At 37.5% G+C, this 15,140-nt stretch overlaps 1 protein-coding gene, 1 long non-coding RNA gene and 1 pseudogene across 2 annotated transcripts in view; 2 read left to right on the top strand and 1 right to left on the bottom strand.

The window, feature by feature from the left end:
• Nucleotides 1–15,140, top strand: part of METAP2 (methionyl aminopeptidase 2) — a 34,687-nt gene that overhangs the window by 14,618 nt on the left and 4,929 nt on the right. The window contains 4 exon segments of the mRNA XM_015559984.1: nt 9,143–9,304; nt 9,758–9,939; nt 10,747–10,841; nt 11,064–11,160. Of these exon segments, the coding sequence (XP_015415470.1) occupies nt 9,143–9,304; nt 9,758–9,939; nt 10,747–10,841; nt 11,064–11,160 (536 nt within the window).
• Nucleotides 13–7,282, top strand: LOC107182110. Its single transcript, XR_001512830.1, has 3 exons — nt 13–80; nt 2,078–2,098; nt 6,888–7,282. It is a non-coding gene; the product is annotated as an uncharacterized LOC107182110 (long non-coding RNA).
• Nucleotides 13,542–14,843, bottom strand: LOC102772553 (annotated as a pseudogene).

Genomic DNA, 15,140 nt, shown 5'->3' on the forward strand with positions numbered 1-15,140 from the left:
GTGAATTTGTTGCAGAGAAAATACAGTAGAAGCCCTCTTATCCAAAATGATTGAGACCAGCAGTTTGGTTAATCAAAAAAGTATGTTAAAAGTGGGATTACAAAAAGTAAAAATCCTATATAATAAAAAGCTAAATGCAGATTGTCCCCTCAGGAGTTCCACCAGGAGACCAGGAGTTTGATTGCTCGCTATGACATGAGCTGACCACTGGGGGGGGTGGCACCGAACATGGCAGGTGACCAGTGGTGGCGGCAGGGCGCTGAGTGGGTGAGGGAAGGAACAGGTGGGGAGGTCAGGAGGCAGGAAACCTGATCATCCCTGATTGCTGGCCAGGCCTAGAGACCCTACCTGTGCACAGATTTTGTGCACCGGGCCTCTAGTCTTTATTGATAAAAGTTAACTTAAATATTTGGTTTTCATCATTTTTAGGATAAATTTGCATTGGATTCTACTTTCTCCCCCATAAGTCATGCATTGCCTATGAGTCTATTTTATTTTGAATTTCTATGAATAAGTAAGTAATCTGAGAGCTGATGTCTGCCTATATCTTTACATTTTTTTCCTGCAACCATTTATAATTCTTTACTTAATTTGATAGAAGTATTTTTTGATGACTTGCATTTATTGAGATCTTTCTGAGTAGTCAATTTAGTTTTTATAGAAACAATTTTTTAAATGAAATATATATAATTAAATAACATAATTATAGTAGTAACTGCAGGTGACTTAAATAAGTTTTGGGAACAAATCACCTAAATTCTTGGAAGTATTCTGAAAGGATATGTGTTTCCACTGGTTAGCAGACACATAATGGCATTATGCAGACTGGCTAACACATTGCGTACCGCATAGAAATCTCTAAGACATATGCCAGGGATCGCACGTTTTTGGGCAAACTGCACATTATTTAAATCATCATAATGCACTTTAGGTGATGTTTTTCAATAATTATAACATTTTTATTTACAAAAACAATTAAAGTTCCAAGTACTTTTTTAACGTATGGTACTGCGTGAAACATTTTCCTCTATGAAGAGGGACCAAACAAAATTTACATAAGTATCTAGATTTGCTCCTTTTCGCATGGTCGTGAAAAATGAGAACACTCATGAGCGGTCCTTAACAGATGGCACGCGAAACAGAGAAAACTCCTGAGTGGTACGAAATGTGTTAAGAATATGGAAGCTAGGGCTAAACTATCTGCATTTGAATCCTAGCTCTAACACTTACTAGCTTTTTGACTTGGGCAAGTAATTTATCATGTCTATAGTTTTATTTCCTCATCTGTAAAAATAAAAAAAAAAAGTGGAGCACTTCATAAGGTTGTTGTGAGGAATAATAACATATGCAAAGCACTTAGTAGAGTAACAGACACATAGTAAGCATTAAGTAAGTGTTAGCTGCTATTCAGAATAGGAACTTGTCATCTGCTGATATTCAGAATACAATGGGAATTAGTCACTGTTTACAGAGGGAGTCAAGAGCATTGGTTAATTGAGTGGTTGCAATAGTTGGCTAAGAAAGCTTCTACTGTAGCATTGTTTTTTGTTGTTTTGTTTCTCTCTTAGAGTGGAAGGGAACAGGGAGGGGCAGAGAGAGAAAAAGAAAAATATTGATGTGAGAGACCCACGGATTTGTTGCCTCCCACAGGCGCCCTGAGGGCGGGGATCAAGCCTGCAATTCAGGTACTTGCCCTTGACCTCGAATCAAACCCAAGACCTTCCTGTGCACAGGCCAATGCTCATAGAACCAGGGCAGGTTTTTGTTCGTTCGTTTGTTTTTGTTAATTAGAAAAGAGCATGATGTTGTATTTTTACTGCCTTCCTGCTTCCCAGTACTCATAGGGAATTAGCCTGTAAAGTTGGGGAATTTTATGGTATAGGCGTCTTTTCTTTAAATTGAATTCATCAATATCCTATCTTGATGCATCTATTTAAAAAATGTACAGACACATAATTTTATATTAATTACATAAATTTTCATGGTACATAGGATGTGATCACATTTATCTTTAAATAAAAAGTTTTAATTTTTTTTTTTTTTTTTGCTTGTTCCCTCTTCCTTCCTTTCCTTCCAGACCCATGTAAGCATCTAGCAGGTAGCCTTCCATATTTTTCTATGCTCATATATGTGTTAACTATGTCTGTTTATATAAGGAGAGTGTTTTGGTCATTGCTTGTTTACAAAAATGAAATCAGGCATAGTTTTCCTCCACCTTACTTTCCTCATTGAGTACTACCCTTTAAAGTTCCTCTATGCCATGACTGGTTTGGCTCAGTGGATAGAGCGTTGGCCTGCGGAGTCAAGGGTCCCAGGTTCGATTCCAGTCAAGGGCATGTACCTTGGTTGCGGGCACATCCCCAGTAGGGGGTGTGCAGGAGGCGGCTGACCAATGTTTCTCTCTCATCGATGTTTCTAGCTCTCTATCCTTCTCCCTTCCTCTCTGTAAAAAATCAATAAAATATTTTTCTTAAATAAAAAAAATATAGTTCTTCTAAGTCAGAATAGCTCTGTAATTCTTTTGAATGGCTTCATAATATTCTATGGTGTGAACATACCATTCTTTATTTCACCATTTTCTAACTGGTGAGCATTTACTTTGTCTCCAGTATTTTTTGCTATTATAAACCATTCTATATAATAAAAGGGCAATATGCAAATTAACCCTAATGGCTGAACAACCCAGAATGACCAGTCACTATGATGCGCACTGACCACCCAGGGGGCAGACACTCAACGCAGGAGCTGACCCCTGATGATCGGTGTGCTTCCACAGGGGGAGCTCCACTCAACCACAAGCCGGACTGATGGCTGCGAGCGCAGCAGCAGTGGCGGTAGCCTCTCCCGCCTCTTCGGTAGTGCTAAGGATGTCTGACTGCTGAGTGGGCCTAAGCTGTCAGTCAGACATCTCCCAAGGGCTCCCGGACTGCCAGAGATCCCCTGGGGAGTGGGCCTGACCCGGCAGATGGACCATTCCCCAAGGGGTCCCAGACTGCGGGAGGGCTGAGGAACCTCCCCTCCCCCACAAATGCATGAATTTTTATGCACCGGGCCTCTAGTTCTTTGTATTAAACATCTCATTTATGTATACGTATGTTTGTGTGTGTGTGTATGTACCCCTCCTTATGCTTTGGCAATTTTTCTATGTGACTGTTTTCCAAGAGGGAGATTAATGAATCAAAGAATATTTTAATACTTTAGTTTATGATTCCCAGACTGCTAATGATTTTGAGCATCTTTTGCTTATTGTGCATATTGGCTTTGCTTTTTTGCTCTTCCAGAAGTTTTAAATACATAAATACAGAATGCTTATATTTTATACTTCTGGGTTCCTAGCAGTCTTAGATTTTCTCAAACTCACTATTTTTGTATTTCATTACATTTTAATTGATCTGGAATTTTTTTAAGTAAGGTTTGGAATGCTTCTTTCTAAATGAATAGACAGTTGTGTTAGAATTATTTATCCTATTCAATTTAGAATTGTTTATTAATTTATCCTATTCAATTGAACAACCATCTTGTCATGTATCTCTCTATATAAAAGCCCAGTGACTGAACAGCGGAATGACCAGAATGGCTGGTCAGTCGAACAGCCGCTATGATGTGCACTGACCACTAGGGGGCAGATGCTCAACGCAAGAGCTGACCACTAGGGGGCAGATGCTCAACGCAGGAGCTGCCCCCTGGTGGTGAGTACACTCCCATAGCAGGTTGGTCCCTGCAGGCCACGCCCTCCACCAGTGCACGAATCTGTGCACCAGGCATCTAGTTCTTATATAATGGAATTATGTGTTTTGTGGGTTTTTTAAAAATATATTTTATTTATTTTTTACAGAGAAGAAGGGAGAGGGATAGAGAGCCAGAAACATCGATGAGAGAGAAACATCGATCAGCTGCCTCCTGCACACTCCCCACTGGGTATGTTCCCGCAACCAAGGTACATGCCCCTGACTGGAATCGAACCTGGGACCCTTGACTCCGCAGGCCGACGCTCTGCCCACTGAGCCAAACCGGTTAGGGCTGTGGGTTTTTTGGGTTTTCTGTTTTTTTTGTTTTATTTTTTAGAGAGAGGAAGGGGGTGAGGAACATCAATTTGTTGTTCCATTTTATTTATGTATTCATTGGTTGATTTTTGTACGTGTTCTGACTGGAGATTGAACATACAACCTTGGTGTATCAAGACTATGCTCTAACCAACCAACTGAGCTACTCAGCCAGGGCTGGAATTACATGTTTTTGATCTGTGGTTTGGAATCTGTAAATGCAGAAGACTGAATTAAGCAATACATGGTTATTTTACTGCTCGGTGGTCAGGCCCCCCAGACCCCATGTTGTTCAAGGCTCAACTATATATTCTCATGTGTAATGGAACCAGTTTCTGTATTATTTATTCTCTTCCTTTGATCTATTTGTCTATTCCTGTGCTAATACTATTTTTATTTCCTAAACTTTATACTATTTTGATAATTTGATAAAACAGTCTTATCTTCTCTGCCACACACACAAACACAGTTCCTTTTCATTCTTTTCTTAGCTATTTTGTCATATAATCTTAACACACACACACACCCAAGAGAAATGTCCTTGTTAGAATTCTCATCAGAATTGCATTACGTTTATGTATTTGTTTTTAGAAAATTGGCAGTTATGTCACATTGTTTTTATCTAGTGTCATGAAATATTTTCCCACTTATTCTGATTTTTTTTTTGGTAGGTTCTGTCCCATTCTTATTAAATTTATTATATATTTTTTAAACGTGGAACACTTAACGAATATTTATGTCATCCTTGCGCTGGGGTTATGTATTTTTCCAACTTGAGTATATCTATGTGCTGCCAAAGCAAGCACGTTAAATTTATTCTTGACTCTTTTCTGGTATTGTTACTGATGTGAACAGGAGTTTTTATTTCTACTTCCATTTCTACATGTTTATTGCTAAAGTGGAGGAAAGCCATTGGTTTCTTATAGTTGTAACAGATTGTTAATATTTTATATCACTGTGAATTGGTGGAATATTTGAAGTAATGTTAAGAAAAGCAGATTTTGGCCCTAGCCAGTTAAGAGCATTGGCCCTCGGACTTAGGGTCTTGGGTTTGTTTCGGCTCTAGGGCACGTACTTCGGTTGCAGGCTCGATTCCTAGGGCACATGCGGGAGGCAACCAATCCATGTGTCTCTCTCACATCAGTATTTCTCTCTCTGTCTCTTCCACTCTCTAAAATTCAGTGCAAAAAATATCCTTAGGTGAAGATTAATATCTCTTGGGGTGATACTTTTCTTAAATATTGAAAGCAATGCTATATGCTGTCCTAGAGAAATACAAAAGAAATTAAGGTATTGTTATATTTGCTTTTTGATAACTCAGTATTTGTTGACATTCATACAATCAGTTTTGACTATTTGCAAATAGGTCAGAATAAATATTCTTATAGATTTGGTAAAATATTAAATAGATTTTTATATCTTGCCTCATTGTTTTTAAATAAACTGATTGTAAATTGCTTGAATTATCACAAAGAACTCAACTGTAACTATCACCCATGTTGAGTACATTGCTTTATTTTAAAATAATTTAATACTTCACAGGAATAATTCCATAATGTGAGAATATTACAAAGAACTCCCGTATACTTTTCACTTAGATTCTTAACATTTTGCAACTTTTATTGTTCTGTCAATGAAATATGACAATTATACATACTCTACATAATATAAAATAACATTCCATTTTTTCCTTGGAAGATAAAAGGCAAATAGAGAAAATGTTTCATTGGTGAATTTGTATGCATACTATTTTTCTGATTGATTTGAGAGTAGATATCACTTAGATAAGGTATTATCTAGTTTTTTTGATTTATCAATACTTTTTTTCTTCTCGTAATTACTAATTTGTGGGAAACTAATTTGTGAATATGAAAATATATCATTCCTTATGTTGTCCTCCCATGTAGCATCCATTGATGATCTTTGTCTGAATCCATTTTTATTTTTTATTGATTTCAGAAAGAAAGGAAGAGGAAGAGAGAGAGAGAAAAGAGAAATATCAGTGATGTGATAGAATCATTGATCGGCTGCCTCCTGCGTGCCCCCTACTGGGGATCAAACCTACAACCTGGGCAAGTGCCCTTGAACCTGGGACCCTTCAGTCTGCAGGCCGATGCTCTATCCATGGAGCCAAACCAGCTAGGGCTGAATCCATTTTTATTACACTGGTTGTTGCCCTTTTAAAAAATACAACATTCTATGTTTATTTCCAGTGTTATTAAAAGTTTTTTAAACCAATTTTTTAATGGCTGTAATGCTATTCTATTCTGTATCTGGCTTAACTTTATTAGTTATTTCCCTATTTTTGAATATTTATATTGCCTTCAATATTTTATTAGGAAAATTTCTGTGATGAACATTATAGTACGTTAATTGGAACTGGTTTTTCTCTTATTCTGGATATCTAGAAGTAGAATGAAGTATTATTTTGAAATTCTTTATCTATTTCTAAATTTAGTAGACAATTTTGGGGGGAAAATGTTAATTTTACAAGCCATACATATCCAGTATAGAATAGTTAGTAAATACAGATTAGCAAAAAGAAGAAAATAGAAGTCTCCTTAATTCTGCCAGTGAATTACTAGTAAAATCACTGTTAACTTGTTAATATGTCTTCCTCTAACAGCTCTCATATAAATACCTAGAACTCTTTTTCAAGGTAGACTTATATCACAATATCATTCCTTTTAAAATTTGTTTTCATGTTAGTAAAGAAACCAACAGTATTTCTAATGGCTGAATAATTTTGCACATCTGTGTGCATATCATAATTTGTCCAGCTTTTTCTTATTGGACTTACACTTTATTTCTAGTTGCTTACTATTTTTTTTTCTTTTATTCTAGTTGCTTACTATTATAAATGATGGAATAAATATCTTTGTTGGAATAAATATCTTTGTTGATTTCAACTTTTATAGTGAATTCCATAAGAAAGGGTGAAAGTGAACTCAATACCCAGATTGAAAAGTGCTTATTAACATTTTGCCCTGCGTGTGTGTATGCATGTAGTTTTTTGTTGTTGATCTTTTTCTTTTGGCTGGGCCATTTAAAAAGAAGTCTTATTTTGAGTCCTTACTTCTAGAAACTTCAAGTATCTCCCTAGAATTAGAAATTCTCTAAATTATTACAGCTAAGTATATTAACAGTAACTTCACAGCATCATGTAAATAATTACCTAATGTTCATATTTAGAATATTTTTCCTGTTGTCCCTGGAACATCTTTTTAGTTATTTTTCCTCCTAAACCAGGATCCAATCAAGGTTCATACATTGCATATGATTAGAATCCCTACCTTCATCTCTTCAATTGAACTGGCTTTTTTAAGAGATCAGGTAATTTAAAAAATCTCATGTTCTGGGATTTCTCCCATTGTTTCCTTGTGGTGTCATTAAACTTTTTTCTGTTTCTGTATTTTCTGTAACCAGAATTAGTTGGAAAGGCTTACATTAGCATTATACTAAATATATTTGACAGGGATATATTATAAGTGACATTAAAATACTTCATATTATACCATAGTCTGTTGCATCAGATGTAATTTCAGATTGTTGATTAGTTTATCTGTATTTAATCACTTGGGTAATATGAAGACCATCATCCCTGTTTCTTTTTTTTAAAGATACTTTTTTCTTTTTGCAGTTAACATGTAATCTATGGGGTTGTTTGGAACCATTGGAATATCTTTGTCTTTAACAACCTTTCACTTAGCTATTTTAGTATTCACTGATGATCCTTTATCAGTAATTTATTCACTGTATTGCAGTGAATTTCTAATTCTGTCATTTCTTTCTTTCTTTTTTTTTTTTTTTATCCTCACCCTAGAGCATGTTTACTGATTTTAGAGGGGCAGGGAGAAACATCAATGTGAGAATGAAACATTGATTAACTGCCTCTTGCACGCCCCCTACTGGAGATCAAGCCTGCAACCCTTCAGTGCGTAGGACTGACCCAACCAGCTGAGCCACACAAGCGAGAGCAGCAGTTAAATATTATTTACAAAACAGGTGCCAGACTGGATTTACCTTCAGGCCACATAGTTTGCCAGCCACTAACTTAAGGCCATAGGAATAATTTGAAAGCATCACTTTCATACTAAGTATAATGTATATACCTCCGTGATCACTGCGTTTGTGAACCATACAGTATTTTTTAAATTATTTTATTTCAAAGAGTGGGAGAGGAGAGAAACATCAATTTGTTGTTCCACCTATTTATGCATTCATTGGTGGTTTCTTATATGTGGCCTGACCAGAAATCGAACTCAAAACCTTAGCGTATAGTAGGGACAGTGCTCTAATCAACTGAGCTGTTTGGCTAGGCCTTACATATTCAGTATTTCTTAAGAATGTGTGAAAGGATAACAACTTTTTCAAAGATTTTCATTTGAAAACAGTTTTTAAAATGTACTGCTTAAAGGCAATCAGTGGATTTCCTCATTCCCAGATACTGAAAAAAAAATCTGTTACTCCTAGCACTTTTAAAATGTGAGCCATACATATCCTTCAAGGAAGATTACCATAAACACACACACACACACACACACACACACACACAGTTAGAAAACTCCTGCAAAAGCCATAATGTTTTATGCTTTGAGGAATATATATATATATATATGTGTGTGTGTGTATACATACATATGCAGATTTCCAGGTCAAGTCTTTGTATTAGTACTTGCCCTATTGGTGACGTTAAATGCTAAATTTTGGTGTGCTCTTTTGAATCCTCTTATTATATATTTTACCTCGAGTGGAATGATGACTTTTTCTCCTACCTGCTTGGTATCTAGGACTCTTCTGACTTTTCTGGTTCTCTCCTTTTGTGTTATGTTCTGCGGCATGGTATTAGTCCTCTGACTATGAATGCAATCTCACTTGATTTTTTTTTTTAAGATTCTTGGAAAGTATTGATTATGATTTGGCTTGATTACAAGTGTTTGACTACTTGTATTCAGAAGTTATGCTGACATTTAGTGAAAGAAATTAAATATGTAATGTTTTTATCTAAAATGTCTTATATTAGTATATTTTTATCTCAGGTTTTATGTTTATTGTGCTGTTTCTTAAATTACTAATACTATGCTATGTGTACTGTAAAGGCGAACAGCTGCTTGGAGAACTACAAGTGAAGAAAAGAAAGCCTTAGATCAAGCTAGTGAAGAGATTTGGAATGATTTTCGAGAAGCTGCAGAAGCACATCGACAAGTTAGAAAATATGTTATGAGCTGGATTAAGCCTGGGATGACAATGATAGAAATCTGGTAAAAGGAATATGATTTTGTAAGAACATGAGAAAAATAATTATTTTTTAGAGTTGACTTATCAGTTGTAATGTTTGGCTTTCATTACTACTTTAAATGAAGGTTCTAGAAATGTCTTCTAAATTCTAGTAATGTTGATGTACTTCACCCATCCTATTTTGTATTCACGTACACTCATGTGCAAATGCACCCATTATTCTTATTTTTTTAAGTCCTCTCATTTCATTTCTCCAGATTTCTGGTGGAATTAAGTTTTTTATCTTTTAGAGGTGCGCTACTATTTTTTATAGCTTCAGGGAACTGTTATTCACATTCAGAAAGTGCTCAGATTATTTCCAGGAAGTAATTTAAGAGAGTTTTATTTAACTTTCTGAACATGATGAACTGTAAGGTTTATAAGGTTATACCTTATATAAAATGTCAAAGTAAACAAATTCTGTTTTTATTTTTTAGCGAAAAATTGGAAGATTGTTCACGAAAGCTAATAAAAGAGAATGGATTAAACGCAGGCCTGGCGTTTCCTACTGGGTGTTCTCTCAATAATTGTGCTGCCCATTATACTCCCAATGCTGGTGACACAACAGTATTACAGTATGATGATATCTGTAAGATAGACTTTGGAACACACATAAGTGGTGAGTTCTTAGAAATAATTTCACCCCACTCCCTAAAAGGACTAGTCTTATCTATGTTGGATGGGGCGGGGCTATAGGTGCTGAGCTCCCAAATTTTCTTCTTGATGCCTCACTTTTTAATAGAGCTGTGTTGAGGTAGATTTTGAAATTGGCTTTAAAGCCTCCTACTAAATGGAGTATAATAAAAGCCATCAGGTAATTGAAGTTTACCCTTTGTATCAAGGCATGAAAAATATTATCCTACATTTCTTCAGTTATTATTTCAGACATTCATTCATATAACATCAAATGTTTACTTAGAACCTTTAAGTTTACCAACGTTTATACTTGTTAGCATTTCTGCAAGTATCGTTTTATCTCACTTCGACAGGTGAAAAGTAAAGCTTAAATTAAGTACTTACCTAAGCTTTTATTAAATTGAAGAAGCTGGAATGGTGGTTAGCATCCTGGGGACCTACACATATTCTCTGCCTGGATTGCTCTTTCTTAGTTCCCTAGGCTTTTCTAGCTTTGATTGGTTTCTGTTTATATTTTTGCATAACTGCCTCAGTGATACTGAATTAGTGCTATCTTGAAGTAATATGTACTACCACTAGAATTATCTTTTCATCCTGAATCCTTCATATAACTTAGTAATTTTACTTTTTTCCCTTTGGTTATGAATGCGTACTTCGAGTGCTGCTTTCATTTGAGCCCATCGTTTTATTTTCCTGTTAACTAGCAAGGATAAGCAATAGAGTAGGTGCTATAAAATAGATAAATCAACTAGCTGATAAGTAAATTTAAATGAGAATTTTTTTCTTTCAGGTAGGATTATTGACTGTGCTTTTACTGTCACTTTTAATCCCAAATATGATACATTATTAAAAGCTGTAAAAGATGCCACTAACACTGGAATAAAGGTATGTGAACTGTAATCACTATTTTATTCAACATATTTTGAGCACATTATAAGCTGTTGAAGGTGTTTGAGTTATGTAAGACTACTCCACTGTCCTTAGGGTTTTAAGTGGTTTAAACCAAAGGTTTTTATAGAGACAGTTACAATGTACAAAGCAGTTTTGAAGTTAAGCTAATGTAAAATTCTGCGCTTTGAATAACACTATACATTATTTGGTCTTTAGTGTGCTGGAATTGATGTTCGTCTATGTGATGTTGGTGAGGCCATTCAAGAAGTTATGGAATCCTATGAGGTTGAAATAGATGGGAAGACATATCAAGGTGTGTTCTTTAAAAATGTATCTTACTTACAATGGTGTGAGCTTTGCAAAATTAGTTTTGAAGAAGAGTGTTGAGTGCTTTCTTTGGGTCAGCTGCTTCATCTTTATCGCTTGAGAATATAGAGGGAAAATGGGGAAATGACCTGCTTATGGTAGGAGGAGTATGTGGTCGTTAGCTGGGAGTTGTTGCCAGTCTCCTCTGGTAGCTGATAAGAAGACACTTGGGGATTTATCCCAGGGTGGCCAAAATGCAGACTAGGTTTTCTGTGACTAGTCAGATCACAATTGCCTCAGTGAGTACTGAATTAGTGCTGTCTTGAAGTATTATGTACTATCCCTGGAATTATCTTTTGCCTAACTCAAGAGAAGTTAAATACAAAATTGAGAGGCTGGTTTATTCCTTGTGTGTCCTTTAATCTTTGTTGTTTTTAATTCTCACCCAAGTATATTTTTTCCATTGATTTTTAGAGAGAGTGGAAGGGAGGAGGGGGAGGGGAAGAGAAAGGGAGAAAAGTTGGTTGCCTCCTTCACACACCCCAACAGGGGTTGGGGGACTGAACCTGCAACCCTGGTACGTGCCTTTGACTGGGAATCAAACCCTCAAACTTTCGGAGTATGGGCTGACTCTACCCACTGAGCAATACTGACCAGGGCATGTCTTTTAATCTTTATTTCGTCTGCCTGCTTCTCTTTCCTAGCCACTGCCTTAGGTACACAGTCCCAGAGTCACCTGTGCTCCTCCTCAGTCCAGCCTTGTTGGACTCCCAACATCTATATGACCACTCTTCAGCCACCATCATCATAGCTTTCTGTTCCAGCTGTCCTAATAACGTTCTTACAGAATTCCTACATTTCCTTTGACCATATCCTATCTCCTTTATAGTCCTTTGAGTGGCATCTGTCATGCTTCCTTACCCTTCAGTAAATTCATATAATGCAGCATTCTTTGCATTACCCTATTGATAATAATATGTTTTTAGCAAGTGCAAAAGTAATTCTTCCTCTGAGACCAACCAAAAATACATTTAAGTAAAAACAGATTTCTCTTAAAAAAATTTCTTAAAAAAAAAATGCATTTAAATAAAATAACATAACTGAATTACACAGAAGAAGCAAGGCACAGGGATGTCCATTTCATATTAGACAGGTGTTTGACAGCCACAGGCTAATTCTAGGACCAATAGCTATTAAGGTAACTTTCTAGATAAAAGCTACTCACACTTGGATGGGAGGTGGTATGAGAATGAAGAAAACATGCTTTGGGGTCAGGCAGGCCTATCTTTGAGCTTAGATAATCCTATAACCTTTTAAGAACCCAAGTTTGTTTGTTTTTTAGTGTAATAGGATTAATGGTATGATTTTTGTTTGTTTGTTTATTTAGAAACTAGAGGCTCAGTGCACAAATTCGTGCACTAGCGGGGTCCCTCGGCCTGGCCTGCAGGATTGGGCCAAAACCAGCTCTCCAACATCCCCGGATTGTGAGAGGGTGCAGGCCAGGCCAAGGAACCCCACAGGTGCACAATCAGGGCCGAGGAGGGATGCAGGAGGTTGCCAGCTGGGGAGGGACCTCGGGAAGGCTCCAGGGCGTGTCAGGCCCGTCTTGCCCAATCCTGGTCAGCTGGACTCCAGCAGCAATCTAACCTACTGGTCAGAGCGTCTGCCTCCTGGTGGTCAGTGCATGTCATAGTGAGCACTTGAGCGGCCTTAGCATATCATTAGCAGATTACACTTTGATTGGTTGATCAGATGACCGGACACTTAGCATATTAGGTTTTATTATATAGGATATAAATTTTATGATAAGTGTCTGAAATTTATTAGTATTTAACAATTATTTTTATTTTCCACCCCAGTTTTGGGATTGGTGCCATAACAAATAATGTACATTCAAGTCCCTCTCAAAACGTTCTTTTCTATCTTCTTCCAATTCTGTTTGATCTTGCTTTCAAGGTCTGTATTAAGTGACAATTTGACTTTCAGCCACTGCAGTATTGTAACCTTTAATACCTGTCTCCTTACCTTTTCCACTAAGCTAGTACAACATTTTTGGCTGGCATTTTTACTAGTTAGAGCAGAAAGGGTATGGACAAATCATGAAATTGGGAGTTGAAGAACTAGGCTATAGGCTTAACTTTCAGAAGCAATTCCCAAAAACCATAATTCAGAGCTGGGCCATCAAGGGAGGCAATTTTACTTATTTACTTTGAGCAGGAAGGTAATAGAATTAGAAAGTTACCTTTACAGCTGTTGGTTCCAGAATTAGCCTGACACTGTCAAAACCCGATAAAATAAAAATGGATACCTCTGTGCCCTGTTTCTTCTGTGTAAGTTTGTTATGTGTTCGGTTGGTTTTTTATTTAAATGCATTTTTGTTTAAAAGTCTTTTTTTTTTTTTTTTTGCCATTGCCACACCTGCCCTTTATTGGACTCAGCTAGCAGGCTGGCGCAGGCTCTTCACATTCTTCAGACAGCACCCATATAGGAGGGCGGTGCCATCATTCTGTGAAGGCCCAGAGCCCGCCCAAGTCTTGGAGGCCAAGTTGAATCACCAACCAGAAGGTTGGAAGAGAAAAAGGCAACAGGCAGACAGGAAAGGCAAGATTCTTCAATGATGGAGACTGATCTCAAGGGAAAGCTTAGGTCCAGCAGTGTCTCCCAAGGACACTCTGAATCCTAAGAAGAGATACTCGGGCTGGATGGAGTAGATCTGTGTGTTTAGCAGCCAGTGCCTATATGGCAACTTTGAGGAGACGCTTGGTATCAGGCTCAATGTTGAAGGAGGGGAAAGTGCAGCTGTAGTGTCAGAAGGGCTCCCTCATTTGGCCTGGTAAGGAACTTCTTAAGATTCCAGGCCATATCTGAGTGGCACACTGGACTCCAAATGATGAACTTGGGATTGGTCATGAGAGAAAATGGGTCACCATAAGGGTCGGGGAACTTGTTCTTCAGGTAGGTGAGGACAGGATGCTTGTTCTGACCATTCACATCACACTTTTGGGCAAGAGAAAAGGTGGGCTGGAATCCAGCCCCAAGGGAAAACATACTTGAGATTGTTTAGAATCTCATTCTGACACTTCTCCTGATGTCCAGATTGGTTGCAAGGGAAGCCAAGAACCACCAGGTGCCTGGGAAAGTAGCATTACAGCTTGTTGAGCTGGCTCAGAGTGATGCTACATTCTCAATCAGCACTGCCCTCCCTCGGAATGTATTGAAATCTGTCTTCTCCCCAGCCAAGCTGATAATAGTGAGGTTGTAGAACGACTTAGCAATGAAAGCCATGGTGAAAGTGCAGAGTCGAGAAAATCTTTTTTTATTTAAATGTATTTTTTATTGGCCCAATGGGTCAGTTTGACAGGTCTTACAGACAGTAATACTTGCTAACTTTTAAATACATTTAGCTTATTATTTATATAAAAAGGAATATTTTTTGAAGAGCTGAGAGTTTTATTTTTCTGTACTACCCCCTAAATTTGTAATATACTTGTTATTTTTTCACTGTTAAAGATTTGGAAAAAACCTTGTTACCTAATACTGCCCTAGAAGAAAGGTAGCTCATCCTAAGGATTCTAGCACTGTACAGCTAAATATTTTTAAACATTTTTTATTGTGGGCTATAATCAACACTATTTGTATAATATCCTATATAATAAGAGGCCAATATGCAAATCGACTGAACAGTGGAACGACTAGGTGCTATGATGCGCACTGGCCCCTGGTGGTCAGTGTGCTCCCAGAGGCCCTGAGCCAGGCTCATGGCAGTGGTGGACAGGAACCTCTCCTGCCTCCATAGCAGCACTAAGGAGCAGCAAGCTAGTTTGTAAGGAGTGAGCAGGCGGGGAGTAAGAAGCAAGGGATCCCAGATTGCAAGAGGGATGTCCGCCTGCCAGTTTAGGATTGGGCCTAAGCCAGTAGATGGACATCCCCTGAGGGGTCCCAATCTGTGAGAAGGTGCAGGCCAGACTGAGAGTCACCCCCCCCCCG

Source organism: Myotis davidii, unplaced genomic scaffold (genome assembly GCF_000327345.1).
Source record: "Myotis davidii unplaced genomic scaffold, ASM32734v1 scaffold13, whole genome shotgun sequence".
NCBI classification, from domain to species: Eukaryota; Metazoa; Chordata; class Mammalia; order Chiroptera; family Vespertilionidae; genus Myotis; species Myotis davidii.